The sequence below is a fragment of the Oncorhynchus mykiss genome, chromosome 5, assembly GCF_057628025.1.
Source record: "Oncorhynchus mykiss isolate SJ-2025 chromosome 5, ASM5762802v1, whole genome shotgun sequence".
Lineage (NCBI taxonomy): Eukaryota > Metazoa > Chordata > Actinopteri > Salmoniformes > Salmonidae > Oncorhynchus > Oncorhynchus mykiss.
The window spans coordinates 47,957,011-47,972,177 of NC_143026.1; the positions used below are offsets into that span (position 1 = coordinate 47,957,011).

A 15,167-nucleotide genomic window follows, 5' to 3' on the forward strand; every position below is an offset into this window, starting at 1 on the left:
TTTCTACTTTTTTGGCTATGATTTGAGTTTTACTTTCAGGGTCATCTGCATCCTTGCAGTCACAGTTCCTTCCCTTATGTTGTTGTGGGGAATCTGTGTATTTTAGAATGCAGTCGGGCAAAGGAGACGGTGGTCACAATGAAACGATAACAATAGCCTGGAGACTTGCTTGGCCTGGCGTCATGGCTGGCTGGCTGGCAGGGCTGTGACGTGGGCAGCGGTGGGGGGGGGGGGGTGTCCTGCCCTGTCCTCATGACCCTCCAGTGCCCCTGTGCCAACATCCTGCCCGTCAGCAGACCACTGCAGAGCAGACAAACCCGACTGGCACACAGTGACGCAGTACTGTAGACATGCAAGACCCAACCTAGTTGTATCTGTATCCTATTCCTGCCAGCAATAACTGCCCCTTGGGATGATTCAGGTTTACTGAATTGCATTGTTTTACAGTTATATTGGCTACAGAGCTAAAGAAAATTACACCCCCATCTTGGTCTTTAGGGATGTGTTCTATTTAGGGTTTTCAAGCGTTAGTAAGATAGATACAGAGATCCAGGAAAGGTTAAGTCTCATCAGCACTACAGTGCATTATGATGAGGATGGATGGAACTTACCTTGAAACTACCACAGGGTGGCAGTAAAGGGACAATATTTCACCACTAGTAGTCACTCCACTCACACAAGAATACTCAAAACCTTTCTTTCACTAAAGTACGGTTGTTCAATCTTCTAACCATCAGGTGGAGCTCCCTACCAACAAGTAGGTTTATGGTCTTGATAGAAAGCAGAAAGAGGATTTTTATTTATTTATAAAAATGTTAACCTTTATTTAACTTGGCAAGCCAGTTAAGAACAAATGCTTATTACAATGACGGCCTACTGGGGAACAGTTCAGGGGCGGAACGACAGATTTTTACTTTTTCAGCTCGGGGATTCGATCCATCAACCTTTCGGTTACCGGCCCAATGCTCTAACCTCTAAGAGATAGAGATAAAGATTGAGTCTTCTATCTACAGAAGAGGATAGAGATAGAAGATCGGTAACTTACGGTAAGGCCTGGCAGGAACTGCTCCATGTCGTTCAAGTTGATCCCATCATCATATTCAAACTTGCCTTTCATCATCCTGAAAGACAGAAACAGACACACGGATGGAGACAGGATGAACAGGTGTGGTAGATTGGGCTCTGATAGGGACTTCCTTATACAGTGGGCTGTGGCTCATTCTCAGTTCATCTTTCCCCCATTCCTCACATCCTCTTTTCTCACCTCCATCTCAAAACTCATTGGAGAAGAAGGTTTGAGGGGCGGGACCTTGGATCTTCTCCAATATGGTTGAGAAGGATGTGAGGATAGGTTGTGAGGAATCGTGGAAAGACTCATTGAGATTGAGCCTATATGATAACCCAGTACTGAGGCTGAGAGAACTGGGGAAGGAAGAGTCTAGCAGAGGCTACAGACACCTACAGTTCTAAGTAGTAATGGAATGGACCAGCATCATCATTGTCATGTTTATCCCATGGAAGAGGATCAATGGGAGGGATGTATGGGCTTTCAGATCTGCAAAGAGGAAACATTGAAGGGTTAGGGCCAAGGGAAAATGGCGAGAAAGTAGCGAGTGAATTAGGAGTGACCATGAGTGACCATGTTCCTCTATGTTCAAGTCAAGGAGCCTTTGGACAGGAGCCTTTTATTTAATTTTTTTAATTGAGGCTGAAGATGCACTGACCCCTCTCTGTCGATTTGTGGAAGGTGCTTTGGTGTTCCCCGGAAGGGTTTCCTGTGGAACTGGCTGAAGTCCAGCTTCTCAGGCTGGAGGTCCCATGTTGCCCCCCTACAAAAACAACACAACTTAGGTGAGGAAGATGACATGACAGTTAATACACTCAGGCTGGATGCCCAACTACAATACAGGACAGGACGAGGTCTGTTAATAGCAGGAAAGACACCCACTGTTCTTAGAGCATCCACTCAGAGCATAAACTGGGAAGTCTCCATTTCCTGTCTCCAGAACATCACTAACTCCATCTACTCTACCATCTGCCCACTTCTCTAAGCCCCCAAAACAAGGGGGCTTAGACATGTGATCATCATTTTAATCACCCAAAACACCACTGAAGCCTAGCTGCCCGCTTATGATGCATATAGGCAGCCTAGCTACTTTAGGAACACCCCCTGAAGATGCCCGGTCATCCTAACTACTTTAAATGACCCCCTGATGATGCCCGGCTAATAGCTCCTTTAAAAATCTCAGTCAGACGATGTTACCATATGTTTCAGTGTGCCGATTAAAACGTAAATCACAAAATTGAAGTGTCAAAAAAAAAAAAAGTGGCAGTTTTAATCCAGCCATTACATTAATCTATCATGAATCTGATACAGAATATAAACACTTGTTTGTAAGCAAATACAGCCCCTGGTCCTGGAAAAGGGGTTCTGACTAATCCAATTACAGGTTGTCGTAGTAACAGGGCGGGCTTCCATATTGTGTACGTGGCTTCCTTCCTTCTATACCAACGTGATTTAACAACCTCTTTGAGGAAAAGTTAACATGGCATTACCATGCAGCTGTCGCCATGGCAGCCTCCAGCTACACTGGCGACACCCAACACCCACCCCCACTATGTCATCATCACATAACACCGCTCTCCTTTTATTCAACACACCTACCTAGCTACCGGGTCACGCAAGAGATTCAAGCCTTTGTTTTTCAGTGCTGGTTCAGCTTCTTTTTAAAAACCTCCCAAAAACAGTTGGCCATCTCATCCCAGAAGAGTTTGTTTTGTATACGTGTTCATCTTCGTAGCATGCATTTGTGATTACAGAGTGAGTCTACCCCTCTAGATGGCATCACAAACAGGCCAAGAGCTGAATCTCAGGCTGCATCCCAAATGGTACCATATTGCCTTACATGGAGCCAAACTTTTGACCAGGGCCAATGGTGCTCTGGTCAAAAGCAGTGCACTGTATAGATAATAGGGTTCCATTTTGGGGTGCATACTCAGAAAGGTGAAATTGTCATTATGTCTTCAATAAATAGAGAAACTCAGCTAATTAAGCTTGTAGCAAAAAAATAAAATAATAATACAAATGCTGATATGAATTGTTAAATCAGAACAAACCACATTTTCCCTTGTTTAAGCTGCTAGGGGGCAGATATCATCAGCAATTAAAAAACAGCTTGCTGATGCTGAAAGAAGGTGTGGCTGTAAATGTATTTCATTTAGCCTGAGGCTAAGCCGTTGCTAATGTAGTTATTTTGTTAGAACAGTCTGACCCCTGTGGCTTTTTTTCTCTCTTCTATCTCTAGTCTGACAACACCAAAGCAGGTAATGTTTTCCTAGCATCAGCTTGACTGGTCTGGAGAGGGTAGCCACCACTATATGAGGACAAGAGACCGTACAGTTTCAAAAGCTGAAGACACCAGCCCACTTGCCTGACGACTCATCCTGAAGTTAATTCCGCTGCTCTATCAATCAGTCTATACATTCATTCTGAAACTGCCATCCTAGAAGTCATTTGTGCCGATGTCAAAATGGGGGGGTTATAAAACAAATTATTCAGCGATTGGATAGTCTCCAACCAATCAGAGTATCAAAGCCATTGACTTGATTAGTGTTGGCCTGCTCTTGCCCAACCCATCAGTTTCTGGGACCAATCAGAACGTGTTTGCATTCTACAAGACGTCGGGGAGGAACCCAAATCCACACTCAGTGAGCGTGGTGTTTGGCAGGAGCGATATGGATGTGTAGTCAAGGCTAACCTGGACTACCCACATCCAACCGCCCATAAAGACAATGAAGCCTGTGAATGTAAACAGACTACAAGCTATACATCTGTGGAAGCTTGTAATACTGCATATTTTTCCTATCCATTGATGGGTAGGAAACGTGTTGGTCAATACATGACATACCCATGAGTCCATGGTGTTACTATGGTGTGTGTGGTGAAGGGGAGCTGTGGGGTGGTGGTGAGTAATGAATGAGTAAATAGTTACATACATGACATACCCATGAGAGTCCATGGTGTTAGCAGCCCAGATGTCAGTACCCAGGATGTCAAAGGACCCTTCTCTGTTCCCGTTCTGAAAGACAACACATTACAACAGTGTATTATCTATATATCACTTTACAGAACACGTCTACTACTACAGCTAATATTGATCATAATGGGGCATCTTGGTGTCCATTGTCACGGTGCTTCATTGAACTAATACTTAACTTGAATGCTAACAGTCATTGACATGTTAAAGGGTGTATAAGGAAACATTTTAACAGGGCAAACCAACTTTTACATAACTGTTACAAAAAAAATGAATAGGCAGGTCCATCTTAATTCTGGTATTAGGCAATGGCCTATGGATTTCAACAAAAATATTCATCCTTTTCCAGGTTACATCCATGGCCACTGCTATAGTAATATGCTGCAGTTGATTGACTGGTTCCTTGAGTGATGTCAAAGTCCATTATTTCAGAACGTTCAAAAGTACTTTGCAAACTGTTGGTTTAAATTTCATGTTGTTCATTTTTTTAGGGATGAAATGTTAATATACCCAACAAAAATAAAAAAATGCAAAAAAACTTATTTGTTTACATCTTTGTAAGTGAGCATTTCTCCTTTGCTAAGTTAATCCCATCCACCTGACAGGTGTGGCAAATTAAGGTGTTTAAACAGCATGCGCATTACACAGGTGCACCTTGTGCTGGGGACAATAAGGCCACTAAAAATGTGCAGTTTTGTCACTCAACACAATGCCACAAATGTCAAGTTGAGGGAGTGTGCAATTGGCATGCTGACTACCAGAGAATTTAATGTTCATTTCTCCAACGTCGTTTTAGAGAATTTGGCAGTACGTCCAACATGCCTCACAAAGGCAGACCACGTGTCATCACGCCAGCTCAGGACCTCCACATCCGACTTCTTCACCTGCAGGGGGCTGTAGAGTGCTGAGGAGTATATCTGCCTGTAATAAAGCCTTGTTGTGGGGAAAACTAATTCTGATTGGCTGGGCTGGCCAGTCATGTGAAATCCACAGATTAGGGCCTAATGCATTTATTTGGATTGAATGATTTCCTTCTACGAACAGTCACTCAGGAAAATCTTTGAAATTGTTGCATGTTATGTTTATATTTTTGTTCAGTATACAGTGCATTCGGGAAAGTATTCAGACCCCTTGACTTTTTCCACATTTTGTTACTTTGACAGAGCTCTTCTGTGGAGATAGGAGAACCTTCCAGAAGGACAACCATCACTGCAGCACCACCAATCAGGCCTATATGTTAGAGTGGCCAGAAGGAAGCCATTCTTCAGAAAAAGGCACGACAGCTCACTTGGCCTATAGGCACCTAAAGATTCCCAGACCATGAAAGACAAGATTCTCTGGTCTGATGAAACCAAGATTTAACTCTTTGGCCTGAATGCCAAATGCCACATCTGGAGGAATCCTGGCACCATCCCTACGGTGAAGAATGGTGGTGGCAGCATCATGCTGTGGGAATGTTTTTTTCAGCGGCAGGGACTGGGAGACTAGTCAGGATTGAGGGAAAGATCAACAGAGCAAAGTACAGAGAGATCCTTGATGAAAACCTGCTCCAGAGCGCTCAGGACCTCAAACTGGGGCGAAGGTTCACCTTGCAGTAGGACAACAACCCAAAGCAGAGCCAAGACAACGCAGGAGTCTCTGAATGTCGTTGAGTGGCCCAGCCAGAGCCCGGGCTTGAACACGATCTAACATCTCTGGAGAGACCTGAAAATAGCTGTGCAGCGATGCTCCCCATCCAACCCGACAGAGCGGAATGGGAGAAACTCCCCAGATACAGGTGTGCCAAGCTTGTAGCGTCATACCCAAGACTCGAGGCTGTAATCGCTGCTACAGTGCTTCAACAAAGTACTGAGTAAAAGATGTGAATACTCATGTAAATGTGATAGTGATATTTTTCTGCAACATTTTCTAATAATCTGTTTTTGCTTTGTCATTAAGGAGTATTGTGTGTAGATTGATGAGGGGAAAAAAACAGTTTAATCAATTTTAGAATAAGACTAACGTAACAAAATGTGGAAAAGGTCAAGGGGTCTGAATACATTCCAAATGCACTCTATATAGAATGACAAATAATACTATGGTGGTTGGTGAAGTGTTTCCTTCTCCATGAACCCTTGTTTCATATACATCCTTTAAAGTACCATTCAGTGGAAAGATGATCATCCCATCACAATGTATAAGGGACTTTTTTTTTCTAAACAAACGTGTTTTTTCCCATATTTACTTTGCAGTTAACATTAAATTGAGAAGTTTTGGGGGAAAGTTTGTCTACCCAGAAGACAGTTATCCTCATCATCGCTAACTGACTACATGAAGTAAATGATAGACAAACATACAGGCAATATTGCTGGAAATGAATTGGTAGATATTCTTACCTTTGGCTTTTTAAGCCAAATGTGACAAACTAGTCAATGTGGATTGGATAGTAGTCGGGAGCTTGAGGTGTCTGATACGTGTGAGCATTTACAAAAAAAGCACAATCGTTGGACGACTATACCTAAACATAAACACCAATGCCTTTCTTAAAATCAATACACAGAAGTATATATTTTTAAACCTGCATATTAAGTTAAAAGAAATTAATGTTAGCAGGCAATATTAACTACGGAAATTGTGTCACTTCTCTTCGTTCATTGCACATTGAGTCAGGGTATATGCAACAGTTTGGACCGCCAGGTTCGTTGCGAACTAATTTGCCAGAATATTACATAATTATGACATAACATTGAAGGTTGTGCAATGTAACAGCAATATTTAGACTTACGGATGCCACCCGTTATTATTAATGACCTAAGGCTCGTATTTCTGTGTTATTATATTATAATTAAGTCTATGATTGATAGAGCAGTCTGTCAACTCCCGAGATTTGGCTGGCAATACTAAAGTACCCATTAGAACATCCAATTGTCAAAGGTATATGAAATACAAATGGTATAGAGAGAAACAGTCCTATAAAAACTACAACCTAAAACTTCTTACCTGGGAATATTGAAGACTCATGTTAAAAAGGTCCCACTAGCTTTCATATGTTCTCATGTTCTGAGCAAGGAACTTAAACGTTAGCTTTTTAATATGACACATATTGCACTTTTACTTTCTTCTCCAACACTGTTTTTGCATTACTTAAACCACATTGAACAAGTTTCATTATTTATTTGAGACTAAATTGATTTTATTTATGTATTATATTAAGTTAAAATAAAAGTGTTCATTGATCATTCAGTATTGTTGTAATTGTCGTTATCACAAATATATAAAAAATAACAAAAATAGTCTGATTAATCGGCATAGGCCTTTTTTGGTCCTCCAATAATCGGCATCGGCGTTGAAAAAAAAATCTGTCAGTCGACCTCTACCACACATCATTGGTTTAAACAGGAGGAGACAGAGCGAGCCAGAGACGTGTGTGTCTCCCTGCACCCTGTGCTAGCAGACACGGGCAAATACACTCTGCCACGTCGTCGTTGCCAACAGGCACAGACAAACACAAAGCCGGAGGCGGCACATGGGGGAAACCCCATCCACCGGACCAGAAGAACCCTGGCTATGACGTCAGCATTCAGAAACATAACTGAACACGCCCCTGTTCTCAGCTATACAACCGGGCTACAACCCCCTATATTCCACCACTGACAGAACAACACCTACTGGTACCGTGATATTCCAGGGTAGTTCGCTATGCAAACACACTAGCGCCATAAAGCCCATGCAAATAGGAGGAGGATTAGTGAGAGAGGTCTCAATTTATGATCAGCCAGTCTGGATATGTTATCAGCTATCAGTTATCAGCCCAGCTACCTGGTGGAAACTCACTTACGCCTACATTTTGTGACGAGCACTTGTCTTCATCCATCCTACACTTCAGCAGAGCCTCGAACTGAGATACATTGTAGGCAAAGCTGCCATCACCAGAGATTAAATAAGTTGAATTCAAAATGCATCTGGTCTCTTTTAGCATGGAGCTTGCTTATTTATGACGGTTGTGTCCTAAGGGCATTTGCTATATGACCAAAGAAGTAGACACCCAATGAAACAGCAGTAATGTGCAGTATGTATGCATGTCTGACTGGAGCCATATGTTAGTAACCTTGGCTATCATTGAGATCTTGTTTCCCCCTCATCAATGATCGTACATGCAGGTTCAGCACAGCTGTGTGTTGTGTGTAGACCTTCAGCCAGCCAGCATTTCCTCCAGAATTCAGACACATCATACACAGTCCAAACACTCACTGGTTTGGTGGAGCCCCTCCCCCACGAGGGTGACCAACTCCCGTCTTTCTTGTCATTGCAGTCCTCTGTCCACTAGGTCAGAGGGAGGGAGAGAGAGGGGAAAAATTGGAATGACAATTACTCAACACTATTTTGTGATGATGATGGAAAGAAAGACGTTTACAAATCTCTCCTTCTCCACCCTCTGCCAGCTGGTCAATGTTGTCCCCTAATTTTTGCTTGGCTATTTTGTGAATGCTGCTCAGCTGGCAATGCATCCCATGAGGTAAACTAGCCTGTTTTCTGTGCACGTACAAGAGCCACCAAGTATTGGTTTTAGAGTTACAGTGCCTTCGGAAAGTATTCACACCCCTTGACTTTTTCCACAGTCACGTTACAGCCTTATTCCAACTTAATTACAAAAATCAATCTACACACAATACCCCATAATGACAAAGCAAAAACAGGTTTAGAAAATTTTGCAAACATATTAAAAATAAAAAACAGAAATATCTTATTTACATAGGTGTTCAGACCCTTTGCTACGAGACTCGAAATTGAGCTCAGGTGCATCCTGTTTCCATTGATCATCCTTGAGATGTTTCTACAACTTGATTGGAGTCAAACTGTGGTAAATTCAATTGATTGGACATGATTTGGAAAGACACACGTCTATATAAAGTCCCACAGTTGAAAGTGCATGTCAGAGCAAAAACCAAGCAATGCGGTCAAAGGAATTGTCCGAAGAGCTCAGAGACATGATTGTGTCGAGGCACAGATCTGGGGAAGGGTAAAAAAAAAAGAATTGAATTGAAGGTCCCCAACAACACAGTGGCCTTCATCATTCTTAAAATTGAAGTAGTTTGGAACCACCAAGACTCTTCCTAGATCTGGCCAAACTCAACCATCGGGGGAGAAGGAACATGGTCAGGGAGGTGACCAAGAACCCGATGGTCGGCCTCCCGGTTGGCGCAGTGGTTAAGGGCGCTGTGCCACCAAAGACTCTGGGTTCGCGCCCAGGCTCTGCCGCAACCGGCCGCGACCGGGAGGTCCGTGGGGCGACGCACAATTGGTCTAGCGTCATCCGGGTTAGGGAGGGTTTGGCCGGTAGGGATATCCTTGTTTCATCGCGCACCAGCGACTCCTGTGGCGGGCCGGGCTCAGTGCACGCTAACCAAGGTCGCCAGGTGCATGGTGTTTCCTCCGACACATTGGTGCGGTTGGCTTCCAGGTTGGATGCGAGCTGTGTTAAGAAGCAGTGCGGCTTGGTTGGGTTGTGTATCGGAGGACGCATGACTTTCGACCTTCGTCTCTCCCGAGCCCGTACGGGAGTTGTAGCGATGAGACAAGATAGTAGCTACTAACAATTGGATACCACGAAATTAGGGGAAAAAAAGGGGGAAAAATTCACACACACACACACACAAAAGAAAAAAGAACCCGATGGTCACTCTGACAGAGCTCTAGAGGTCCTCTGTGGACATGGTTGTCCTTCTGGAAGGTTCTCCCATCTCTGCTGCACTCCACCAAATCAGGCCTTTAGGGTAGAGTGGCCAGACGGAAGACACTCCTCATTAAAAGGCACATGACAGCCCACTTGGAGTTTGCCAAAAGGCACCTAAAGACCCTCAGACTATGAGAAACAAGATTCTCTGGTCTGATGAAACCAAGAGTGAACTCTCAGGTCTGAATGCCAAGTGTCACGTCTGGAGGAAATCTGGCATCATCACTACGGTGAAGCATGGTGGTGGCAGCATCATGCTGTGGGGATGTTTATTTTTCTCCGTTCAAGGCAAAGATGAACGGAGCAAAGTACAGAGATCCTTGATGAAAACCTGTTCCAGAGCACTTAGACTGGGGCGAAGGTTAACCTTCCAACAGGACAATGAGCCTTAGCACACAACCAAGACAACTCAGGAGTGGCTTCGGGACAAGTCTCTGAATGTCCTTGAGCAGCACAGCCCGAGCCCAGACTTGAACACGATCTAACATCTCTGGAGAGACCTGAAAATACCTGTGCAGCAATGCTCCCCATCCAACCTGACAGAGCTTGAGAGGATCTGCAGAGAGGAATGGGAGAAACTCCCCAAATACAGGTGTGCCAAGCTTGTAGCGTCACACCCAAGAAGACTCAGGGCTGTAATCACTGCCAAAGGTGCTTCAACTAACTACTGAGTAAAGGGTCTGAATACTGAGTAAATGTGATATTTCAGTTTTTTATTTTTTATAAATGTGCAAAATTTCAAAAAACATGTTTTTCTTTGTCATTATGGTGTATTGTGTGTAGATTGATTAAGGGGAATAAAAAACAATTGAATCAATTATTTTAAACTAATCCTGCATCGCTAATTATTGGTTTATTAACAAACAACGATGTGCAGTCATGTAACCTAGCTAGCTAACAACCTGGTAACTTGACAGTAGGTTTAGGCACAGGCAAAAAGGAAAAGGGTTTGATACTCATAAGATGTGCTTCAAAATGGTAGGTTTCATATAGGTCTAATGCAAGCCTAAACTAAATCAAAAATCTATGTATTTCTGGTGCTTCTTAAATTGTTTGGTGCCTAACGTTTTACAAGTTGGGAGCAGTCGGTGTGTTTGTGGGAGAGCGAGAGAGTGGAGTGTGTGTTTATGAGAGTGAGGGAGACAGAGAGAGTATGTGTGTCATGTATATCATGACATGTATATCACAGGAGGTCGTGGCACCTTAATTAGGGAGGACGGGCTTGTGGTAATGGCTGTAGCGTAATGGTATCAAACACATGGTTTCTATGTGTTTGATTCCCTTCGCTCCATTATGAGCCATCCTCCCTTCAGCAGCCTACACTAGAGGCCGACCGATTAATCGGAATGGCCGATTAATTAGGGCCGATTTCAAGTTTTCATAACAATCGGGAATTGGTATTTTTGGACACCGATTTGGCCAATTTTCTTTTTTACCCCTTTATTTATCCTTTATTTAACTAAGCAAGTCAGTTAAGAACACATTCTTATTTTCAATGACGGCCTAGGAACGGTGGGTTAACTACCTTGTTCAGGGGCAGAATTACAGATTTTTACCCTGTCAGCTCGGGGGATTCAATCTGGCAACCTTACTAGCCCAACACTCTAACCACCTGATTACATTGCACTCCACAAGGAGACTGCCTGTTACGCGAATGCAAGGTAAGTTGCTAGCTAGCAATAAACTTATTTTATAAAAAACAATCAATCAATCATAATCACTAGTTAACTACACATGGTTGATGAAATTAGTAGTTTATCTAGCGTGTACTGCGTTGCATATAATCGATGCGGTGCGTTTTCGCAAAAAAGGACTGTCTTGCTCCAATGTGTACCTAACCATAAACATCAATGCCTTTCTTAAAATTAATACACAAGTATATATTTTTAAACCTGCATATTTAGTTCATATTGCCTGCTCGTTGCGAACTCTGTGAAGACTATTTCTTCCTAACAAAGACAGCCAACCTAGCCAAACGTGGGATGATCTAACAAAAGCGTATTTGCGAAAAAAGCACAATCGTTCCACGACTGTACCTAACCATAAACATCAATGCCTTTCTTAAAATCAATACAGAGAACTATATATTTTTTAAACATGCATATTTTGCTAAAAGAAATCCAGGTTAGCAGGTAATATTAACCAGGCGAAATTGTGTCACTTCTCCTGCGTTCATTGCACGCAGAGTCAGTGTATATGCAACAGTTTGGGCCGCCTAATTTGCCAGAATTGTATGTAATTATGACATAACATTGAAGGTTGTGCAATGTAACAGGAATATTTAGATTTATGAATGCCACCCGATAGATAAAATACGGAAAGGTTCCGTATATTACACTGACAGAATAAACGTTTTGTTTTCGAGATGATAGTTTCCAGATTCTACCATATTAATGACCTAAGGCTCGTATTTCTGTGTGTTATTATGTTATAATTAAGTCTATGATTTGATAGAGCAGTCTGACTGAGCGGTGGTAGGCACCAGCAGGCTCGTAAGCATTCATTCAAACAGCACTTTCGTGCGTTTTGCCAGCAGCTCGTTGCTGTGCTTCAAGCATTGAGCTGTTTAAGATTTCAAGCCTATCAACTCCGGAGATTAGGCTGGTGTAACCGATGTGAAATGGCTATATAGTTAGCGGGATGCTCGCTAATAGCGTTTCAAATGTCACTCACTCTGAGACTTGGGAGTAGTTGTTCCCCTTGCTCTGCAAGGGCCGCGGCTTTTGTGGAGCGATGGGTAACGCTGCTTCGAGGGTGGCTGTTGTCGATGTGTTCCTGGTTCGAGCCCAGGTAGGGGCGAGGAGAGGGACGGAAGCTATACTGTTACACTGGCAATACTAAAGTGCCTATAAGAACATCCAATAGTCAAAGGTATATGAAATACAAATTGTATAGAGAGAAATTGTCCTATAATTCCTATAATAACTACAACCTAAAACTTCTTACCTGAGAATATTGAAGACTCCTGTTAAAAGGAACCACCAGCTTTCATTTGTTCTCAAGTTCTGAGCAAGGAACTTAAACGTTAGCTTTCTTACATGGCACATACTGCACTTTTACTTTCTCCTCCAACACTGTTTTTGCATTATTTAAACCAAATTGAACATGTTTCATTATCTACTTGAGGCTAAATTGATTTTATTGATGTATTATATTAAGTTACAATAAGTGTTCATTCAGTATTGTTGTAATTGTCATTATTACAAATACATTTTATTTATTTTTTATTTATAAATCGGCCGATTAATCGGTACCGGATTTTTTTGATCCTCCAATAATCGGTATCGGCATTGAAAAATAATAAGTCGGTCGACCTCTAGCCTACACTGATGAATATTCCTTCCTACCATTCCGCCAACCAATATGAGCAAATCAGCCGTTCTATGCAGTATTCTACTATACACTGAACAGTGTGAAGTTAATTTTTTAAATTTTTTTTATTTTACCTTTATTTAACCAGGCAAGTCAGTTAAGAACAAATTCTTATTTTCAATGACGGCCTGGGAACAGTGGGTGTACCTTGTCAGCTCGGGGGTTTGAATTCGCAACCTTCCGGTTACTAGTCCAACGCTCTAACCACTAGGCTACCCTGCCGTAATGTGTTGTATTAAGTAGAAGTGTGAATTTCAGTGACAGGTTTTTGGAGAACGGGGGACGGAGCGAACAGGATGCTCGGCCACTGATTTTTTCCCACCATGGTATCGCGATACTATTTGGTATCGTGCTACTTTGTCTGATATTGTATCGTTTGTCAAAATGTTGGTATCGTGACAAGCCTAGACTACTTGTATCAGCATCAATGTTGCCACTCTGGTCCCGTTTAGCATTAGCCTTAGCTAACCTGTGAAATGTGGGACTGGGGTTTGTTGTCTCCGTCCAGGTACGTCTCGTTTTTGTCTCCCAGAAGGCCTTGCACCTGGTACTCCAGCACGTAGCTGTCGATGAAGCGCTCCAGCTCCTCAATCTCCTGTGAGCGCGTGCTGCCCGCCTCTGAGGATGCGGAGGCCACCGACGAGTTTTCCATGGCAACCTGCTGCCTGCCCGCCGGCGGGGGAGGGAGGAGAGGACCTGCAGAGAGGTGCAGGAGAAATGGCTGGTTAGTAGAGAGATCAAAACAAAAACAAGACTGCAGCATATCAACTTAAAACCACCATGTTGAGTCAAGAAGCTATAAGTGTGTCATTCAGACGGATAGTTCAATCATTTTCATTCAAGAAAAGCTCATTCAAAAACATACATTAAGAAAACGTCAAATAGACACTGTCAGACCTCTCAGAAGACTGAACGCAAAATCCAAACCACTTCCATTCAGGGCAGAGCAGTAATAACACCACTCCATCAGCAGGGGAGGCATAGTGTGTTTACATCCCAGACAGAATTGGCCTTCAGTCCTACTGCTACGCCCAGGCCCAGCAGGCAGCAGAACCACAGTCTAGTCACAGTCGGTCTGTCTCACCTCCTAACCTTGTCCCCAGACCAGAGCCAGACATAGTCAGTTATGAAACAGGACAGCTTTGTCTCTCTGCAGGGGTTTTACCAGGCACTAACTCAGCCATGGCTCGTTGGCCAAAGCCTATGGGGATATCAAACACCCAAATGAAGGTATGTAGTAAACACAGGCTTAGCAGATCTTACACGTTTTGTTCTATGAAAATCTTCAACAGCTAACATCACTTTTTTGTGAATTGGGAAGCATTTATGTAATCCAAACAAGCACATAAAGACCTCATATTCATACAGGTCGTGTTAACACACTGATATTATCTCATAGAACAAAACGTTTAAAGATCTCCTATAAGCCTCAGACCTTATTTTCCCTATTAATTTCCCCCATAGGAATGGCTGAACAAACCAAAGGTAACTCATTTCAGTTTTTTAGCACTACAAGATAGCGAGCTCTATGCCTTTCACCCTGCCTGTGTTGTCTCTCTTGTCGTGATCTGTGTTTTGTCCTATATTTAAATGTTTTTTTCTTTCTTTTTAATCCCAGCCCCCGTCCCCGCAGGAAGTCTTTCGCCTTTTGGTATTATCGTCATTATAAAGAAGAATTTGTTGTTAACTGACTTGCCTAATTAAATAAAAGGTTAAATAAAAATTATAAAAAATATATTTTAAAAAATCCATCTTTCCTTCACTTTCTCTCCCTCTTCCCAACTCTACCTCTCCTTCCCTGTGTTTTATCTGACAGTGAAGTGGCTGTTGGTGGTCACATGACTAAGGCCTTCTGCTAAGCTTCTTTACACTACTGCCCTGCCTGAGCACTGGGCATGCCACGCAAGAGGATTTACTATGGCAGCAGAGCAGCCTGAATAGTGGTATAGTAGTAGGCCTGTGTTGAGACTGCCTGAGGCAGTTGTATGTAGGCTACTCTCAACCAATTAAAGGGGGGTAAATGCAGACTCATTTTGTTCTTTACA

General features: G+C 42.8%; 1 protein-coding gene and 1 long non-coding RNA gene across 5 annotated transcripts in view; one reads left to right on the plus strand and one right to left on the minus strand.

Annotated features, from left to right (window-relative positions):
- The window catches only part of LOC110523973 (CBP80/20-dependent translation initiation factor), a 130,754-nt gene that overhangs the window by 99,745 nt on the left and 15,842 nt on the right, over window positions 1–15,167 (minus strand). The window contains exons 2-6 of one of the 4 annotated variants that reach the window (XM_090235054.1): window positions 13,592–13,818; window positions 4,006–4,079; window positions 1,725–1,829; window positions 1,463–1,555; window positions 1,046–1,121 (exon numbers count right to left, since the gene is read on the minus strand). In XM_090235054.1, the coding sequence (XP_090091180.1) occupies window positions 1,046–1,121; window positions 1,463–1,555; window positions 1,725–1,829; window positions 4,006–4,079; window positions 13,592–13,774 (531 nt within the window). In that variant the 5' untranslated portion in view covers window positions 13,775–13,818. Of the gene's footprint in view, window positions 1–1,045; window positions 1,122–1,462; window positions 1,556–1,724; window positions 1,830–3,996; window positions 4,080–13,591; window positions 13,819–15,167 lie in introns of all 4 variants that reach the window. The other 3 variants (XM_090235053.1, XM_090235056.1, XM_090235055.1) reach the window with 3 other exon arrangements.
- The window catches only part of LOC149983304 (uncharacterized), a 119,775-nt gene that overhangs the window by 59,972 nt on the left and 44,636 nt on the right, over window positions 1–15,167 (plus strand). The window lies entirely within an intron of this gene.